This window comes from Pistacia vera, unplaced genomic scaffold (assembly GCF_008641045.1).
Source record: "Pistacia vera cultivar Batoury unplaced genomic scaffold, PisVer_v2 Contig528, whole genome shotgun sequence".
Lineage (NCBI taxonomy): Eukaryota > Viridiplantae > Streptophyta > Magnoliopsida > Sapindales > Anacardiaceae > Pistacia > Pistacia vera.
This window is the reverse complement of record NW_022196366.1, coordinates 481,029-488,192: the sequence shown is the minus strand read 5'-3', so window position 1 is coordinate 488,192 and position 7,164 is coordinate 481,029. Positions and strand designations below refer to the sequence as shown.

General features: G+C 45.8%; 1 protein-coding gene across 1 annotated transcript; it reads right to left on the bottom strand.

The window, feature by feature from the left end:
- Nucleotides 1–338: 338 nt before the first annotated feature.
- LOC116107155 (pentatricopeptide repeat-containing protein At5g41170, mitochondrial-like) lies at nucleotides 339–6,027 on the bottom strand. Its single transcript, XM_031393459.1, has 3 exons — nucleotides 5,831–6,027; nucleotides 888–1,122; nucleotides 339–791 (listed from the first exon to the last, which is right to left on the bottom strand). The coding sequence occupies exons 1-3, from the start codon at nucleotides 6,025–6,027 to the stop codon at nucleotides 339–341; spliced, it is 885 nt and encodes a 294-aa protein (XP_031249319.1).
- Nucleotides 6,028–7,164: the final 1,137 nt, after the last annotated feature.

Sequence of the window (7,164 nt, the reverse complement as noted above, 5' to 3'; positions counted from 1 at the left end):
ACACAACCCATCAATGGGACAACTGAAAGTTTTGGTGTTAGGTTGAATGTTTCCATTTTTTAAAGTATGGAACAGTTCAACAGCCTCCAAAATACAACTATTTTTGCAAAATCTATCAATGAGAATATTATACGTAATTAAATCTGGAGGAACATTATTGCGTTGCATCTCACCAAATAGTTTTCTTGCATGTCTGACTTTACTAATCATAAAAAGGCCATTCAGCAAGGTGCTATAAGTAACAATTGTCGCCTCACTCCCTTTGAAGTCATTCCCATATAAAAACTCATAGCTTCATCAACTTTACGATTTTTGCAATACCAAATGATTAGAGTATTCTAAGTAACTACATTAGGCATGCATCCCTTATTCAACATTGAAGCAAACAACTCTTTAGCATCATCAATTTTATTTGCCAAGCACAAACCGTCCATAAAAATATTGTAGCTAACAACATTAGGTTCACACCCCTTACTTGCCATAGAATCAAATAGCTTTCTTGCATCGTCAATTATACTTGCCAAGAAATAACTAGCCAAAATTGTGCTATAAGTAATTGTGTTAGGATGAACACCTCTATTAATCATCAGTTGGAGCAATCCATTAGTTTCGTTCATCTTTGTATTCTTACAAAGATCATCTATTATCATATTAAATGTCAATACATCAAGTTGTACACCTTCATCCAACATCTCCATAAACAAAGTTTTAGCCTCCTCCCAATTAGATGTATTACACAAACCATAAATTAGAGTGTTGTAAGCAACCACATTTGGTTTAATGCCCCTAGTCTTCATTTTTTAAAACAGTTTATTTGCCTTGTCTATTAACCCATTCTTGGAAAGACCATCAATAATTCGAGCATAACAAAACAATATTAGGCTTACAAGTGATACCAAATCCACATTCCCATTAACCATTTCTTCAAAAAACTGAAGGGCAATAGTGATATTGCCTGTTCGACGCAACCCAGTAATCAAAGTCCCAAAAGTAATTACGTTAGGTGTACAACCAAAAGAACCCATTTTCCTAAGCAATTCAATCGCCTTCTTAATCTTATGCTCCATACAAAAACCATTAATGAGACAAGTAAAAGTCGCAGCATCTGGGTAAAAAGCTCTCCTAAAAATACTCTCAAAAACAACAAAACCATCATAAACCCTACCTCTTTTGCATATGCAATAAATGGTAATGTTCAAAATAAGCTCTCTTCCTCGCACGATCGCAACAAAATTAGTATATGCCCTTTGAATGCGTCTGTTCAGCTAGTCTGACAAGTGCGAAGCAAACGATCAGTCAGAAGAAGCCAGTCCTGCTCGGAGAGCCCGGAGAACCACTGAAAATTCCTCATCAAGCCAGGAAGCAATAGTTAAGACAAATGCTATCCTTTCATCGCGGATAATAGGAATCATACATCGTAGTGCCGATTCACAAACAGGCAACGTAAGGACCTCACGCCAGGGCATTTCAAGGAATATATTAGATGATTCCACTCCCCCCGTCGCAAGAGGAAAAATCAATACGGGGAACCAGTGAAGAAGTAGACTGATCTCTAGGTATATGTACGCCAATGTTTGATCTTTGGGGGGCCTCCCTCACGAGGAACTCGCGAGGGTGCCTAGGAGAGATAGCTCGCGCCGCCCTTACAACCCTAGTCAGTGTGATGAGCACCGACGCAGCGACAACAAAGTTTCACAGGGAGGAGAAATTACTTCTACGAAAGATGCAGCGTTATTGCATCACCCCACATGACGCTCTTGTAAGTCACTTCCTAATAGGCAACCCTAACGTCCACAGAATGTTGTGGATATGGAAGCTTGTGAAAAAGTTGTTCCAACAGCTTTCGAGATGGACAAGCTAACATGAAGCCCACCTCGATTCCCTATATGGTTTATAGGTGACCACTTGACCCACAAAGGAAGCAATGTTTGCTTCCAATCACTTACTAGTGCTTTGACAATGACTAATGTAAACTGAATATCTTGTAGTGGATTGTCCACCATTTTTATGGAATCGCGGGGCTACCTCTAATGACTGGAAACTTCAGGCGTCACCTTCGACATACATACTGAAGGAGGTTTCACCACACCACAAGGAAAGGGAAGCGCGGATCTTCAGGGCTCAGCCGTCGCGACTGTTTATTTGAAAAGCATGAAATAGCCGGTGGCAATGGGACCATGGCATCTTCGTTGGCCATTTTCCTGACAAGCAATGGCGATGGCAGTCGCGATGTGGCCCAGCTGGCCCAGGCAAAGGCTATACTGGGGTCCGTTAGTTCAGGATCTCCCTCCAGTGGACACAGTTGGGACGTCTGAGAGTATCGTTAGACCACGTACAGCCAAGTAGAGTTTTTAAGGATTAGGACAATCTCACCCCGAGCTCGCCACCGAACTGACCAGCTTTCCTCAGAGGAATTAGCTGATGTTTTCCGCTTAGGTCGCATGCGGACATAGTCGTTATCAGCCCGATATATTTGCCATGCAGTTAAACATCGATAGGTGAAGCCAAGTTGGTTCGCCAAAAGAGATAGCGAGGATCCGGAAAACGATTGTCACACCTTGAAACTTCAGGTAGATAATCCCTTCGAATAGATCCATCCGCGAGCAGCTCTTCCGCCCTGGGTTGCCAACCCGATTCTAGTAAGAGTCCACACTGCAATGCGAAACCTGCGTTGACTTCACCGACCTCAATAACGACATGCCCAAAGATAGCATTTCCCTACCCAGAATCGACCACTCGTGATGCCACCTTTGGGCACGAGCTGTTGAGTTTTATTGGACGTGTAATCGGATACAATCAAATCCAGTTTAAGGTCGGACGAAGACATACGTCCTTTGTTACAAATTGGGGTTGTCCGAGCTAACATAGTTATGCCCTTGTGCCTCAAACGTTGGCGAACCTACCAGCGTTGGTTAACCCGAAGTATTTCCCGAACAGATAGGAAAGTCAATGGAGGTCTATGTATGACTGCTGGTCAAATCCCATGTCGCTTCAAATCACATAGTGCATCTCCTAAGATGTTCGATATCCTTCGCATACAGATAAAGCTATCACCCCCTCAAAGCTCATTCGGAGTATCCTTGGAAGTTCCTGAGGATACATGGTTACCACGGGAATAGAGATACAACCCCGAGAACATCAAGCTCTCCTTGACATGAAACCCCTGACCCAAAAACATGTCATGAGCCTAACGACGAATAGCGGTGCTAAGTCGCTTCATATCGAGTGGCAACAGATCGTTGCTTTCCATTCTTCAATGTTCTAAGGCCAATAAAAAGTTTGAATGGACCCCCACGTGCGAACAGGCATGCAGAGTATTAAAGAACACCTGCGGGAAAGCCCACATCTTCTGTCCAAGCCTCTCTCGCAAGAGCTCCTCTCTTGTACCTGTCCATCTCTCAGTTTGCGGTTAGTGGCAGCCTTAGTTTTGGGAAAAGACAGGTCCAATGGGCCATGTTTACACGAGCAAGCGTCTGTTGATGCCGAGATATGGATCCGAAGAATGGATAGTTAACCCTAGTCCTTGTTGATCGCTTCAGAACGTTACGACCTTACTTCCACGCCCATAAGATCCTGTAATGACTAACTACCACTCAGGCAAGTCCCTCTAAACCCAAAGGCGTCGAGTAATTGCTTACATGGTCTATGGAATTAAGTCAATTCGACTGATGTACAGACCAAATCAATTATCAAAGGGAAGTTGTTGTCCGCCTTCATATTATATTCTCATAGTCTTCCAACAATGAGGGTCAAGGCACAATCCAGCGAAGGTACTGCTCAAAATCTATCGACATAGGGCCTTACGTCGATGGATCATCAACAAGAAAGAGGGCCGTGCAGGTTCTTCTCCTTTTGAGTCTCGAAGGGCTCACATTCAGGCATTCTTCGTTTGGTTTAAGCAACCATGATGAGGCCAAGTATGAACTCTGCTCGCTGGACTACGTTTGACCAGAAATAGGGTGCAACCGCGCTATCGGTGTCCACACGACTCCTGCTGGTCGTTAACCATGTTTTGTGAGAGTACCAACCAAGGAAGAAATAGGATCTCTATTTGAAGGAAGCTTAAGGCCCTACTTCGAGCCGTTCAAGCACTTCACATCCTCGATCCTAGATATAGTCAACCTCTGTGGCAGATGCCTTGGCGGTAGCCTCGTCTTTGGACTCAGATACCCCGATAGCAATTCCTATTCGATTCATCGAGACCAGTATCAGCCCGATCGAACAGGCCGTGTGTAACAGACTTAAGATCCTGGATGACCTTATACATCAGTACCTTAGGACGGACCGAAAGCTCGCTGACGACACGGTCCGAGGCAAGGATTCTGCCACAAGATCAGATCGTTAAACGCCTCATCGGAGACCAGTTGTGCAGACGAGGTTTAGTGGCCCCTTTTTCCAAGGTGTAACCGTGAGAAACAAATTACATCATGAGAGAGATACATGAGGGATCTACGGTAATACACCGCCGAACGATCTTGACACCACAGTTGTTTGTCAAGGGTACTAGGCCTCTCACTACCAAGAAACACCTAAAACTTGTCAAATGTTTGACAAGTACAGCTGTTCGCGACATACCTCGACTCCTTCCCACTGACTGATAACCATCATATCCCTTGGCCATTCTCCATTGGGGAATGATCTCATAGTCTCATGCCCAGTCGGTAAAAGGGAAGTCAATTATTTCATGGTGCGAGTAGATTACTTCACCAACTGGTAGAAACCGAGTTATTAGACCACGAATACCAAACAAGCTCAAGGACTTTCGTGTTTAGAACATTAGTGCCGCTATGGTGTTCCTCATACCCTCACTCGATCAATAGGTAAACAGTTCGACAACGAAGAGTTCAAGCAGTTTTTTGCGACGAGTTGGGTATTCATAAAAAATTCTCCTCAATCGCGAGACCCAGCAAATGGTCAAGTTGAAGCTGTCACAAAACTATCAAGCACACATCTAAAGGCCAAACTTGGCGTAGCCAAGGGGATGTGGGCCGACACCTTCCCGAGCCTATGAGCATACAGGACAACTCCCGAAACCTCTACCTCAGAGACCCCTTTTTTCGCTAGCATATAGTTGCGAAGCGATGATCCTTGTGGAGTAGGAACCGTGTCACTACGTAGAGTTTGGTACAATGAAGCGCTTATGCGCGCAAGTCTGGATCTCTTGTGAAAACATCATAGTAGGGCTCTACTAAGAATACCGGCCTATCAACAACGCGCAAAAAGTTTCTTCGACTCTAAGTCAGATGAAAGATTCCCAGTCACGACCTGTATTGAAGGAAGTTCTTCTCGGTAGTTCATGAGAGCACTCAAGTGCGAGAGTTGTTTGGGACCCGAACTAGAAAGGCCCATACCGCATCGCCAAAGTGTAAGACCGGGGACTACCACCTAAAAGGCTAAATGGTTCTATAGTACACGAGCTTGGAATGCTGAACACTTCTAACTTACTATCATGATGTCGGAACTCATTTTTTCCTTGTAAGCTTCATTTTTATAACCTCAGTAAATAACGGATGTATTCAGTTCGTTATGAACTGCTTTCAATGTTGCAATTCTGTTCGCAAGAATGTATCATTTGTTACGCATAGACTTATTCTAGTGTAGTTTATAAACAGTTACTATGCGATCTCAATATGAGCGAGGGTACCAAAAATTATAAGTACTCATAAAGAAGATCAAAAGCGATCTTTATTCATTGTAATAAAAGGCACATATTGAGCAGAGACGAAGCTCCACGGCGATCACTGATCGTCGTCCCCAGCCCGAAAGGGCGACCTCTACATCCCCAGACTGGTTGCCGACTGTCCTTTTACAGGTACAACCTCTGATGTACCTCCCGTGCTCTTCCAGGTCACCCCACCGAGCAGTCTCCTCAACCTTGATCTGCGCCATTAGCAAGCTCGTCCCGGTAGCTGCGCTAGGGAGATCGACAGATCCATACAGGGGTCTGGCCTGAAGAGCAAGATGGACCTGATCGTCCAATCCCAACCCTGTTCTCCATCTCTGCTTCCCGCGTTTGCATTTTCGCATTGCAAGGCAATGCGACCCTGTGCAATGGGACGTGCAACCTCAAGCTCGGTTCGCGTCTTCTCAATACCTCCCACAAATTGGCCCTTTCCAGCTCATCTGCAGGCTCGTCGGCATGTATTCTACAACTCTTGTATCCTTCTCACTAGCTCCCTAAAGAGTCTGGCATGGTCCGCCGGAGCTCTTTCATCTACCTCCACGCGTTTGCTAGCTCGATCTTCTGAAAGGCCCTATGCGGTATGGCACCGTCCCTTTCCGACATGTGCGGTGCTGCCTGAGCGATGAAGAGTCTCTTCTCGGTCGGCCTCCATCTCCTCGCATAGTCTCGCATTCGCCTCTCGCACTTACAATTGCTCGGCACAAACCCAGCTGGTCTTTCGCTTGGGCATATGCAGGGACAAGCAAGCCTGCACTTGAGAGAAGAGTCAAGTCTACTTCCCTTAAAAAACGAACAACAGGTCCTCATCCGGGATAACTCGTTTACCTGGCTAAAGAGTTGGAACGATTTGGACAACAGTCTACTGAATTGGATGTCAGTGAACTGCTCGAACGACTCTGCAAGCCCACATTCCAACAATGTTAGAACACCACGCTCACATGGTCCGGGCAGGTGGTGCGATGAGTCTACACAGGATACTGACACCCCCTTGACGAAGAGCCTGTCCCGCAGGCTCTTGCCAGGCCTCCTAACAGGACTACGTTTCTTCGCGTCGATTGACCTGGAAATGTCAGTCGTGCCTCTGAGTGGCCCTCCGAGCTGCACGCATTGTAAGGCTGCAAACCTCGCGATCTAAATGTCCCAAGCCTTCCTCTTCTTCGAACTCTGACTCCTCAGCCAGAATTTTGCCGCCTCTTCTTAGACCTCTAAGCCGTAGTTTTCCTGCTTCGGGCGAGCAGCCGAAGGTGAAGAACCTCTGTAGGTGCGGGTCGTCCGGCCCGCTGTGTCCCTGGGTAGGGGGATCGTTGGGCGCGACTCCAATGGCCCGATGGTATGCCTCTGGTGGAAAACGAAATTATTTTGGTCGTGACGACTTGGACCACCCGGGGAGGCATGGTCCTGCATGTTACCCTATTGTAAAACAGTTTGCTACGAATTAGAAAAGGACAATTCAGGAAACTTACTCGTGGGTCCTAGCTACG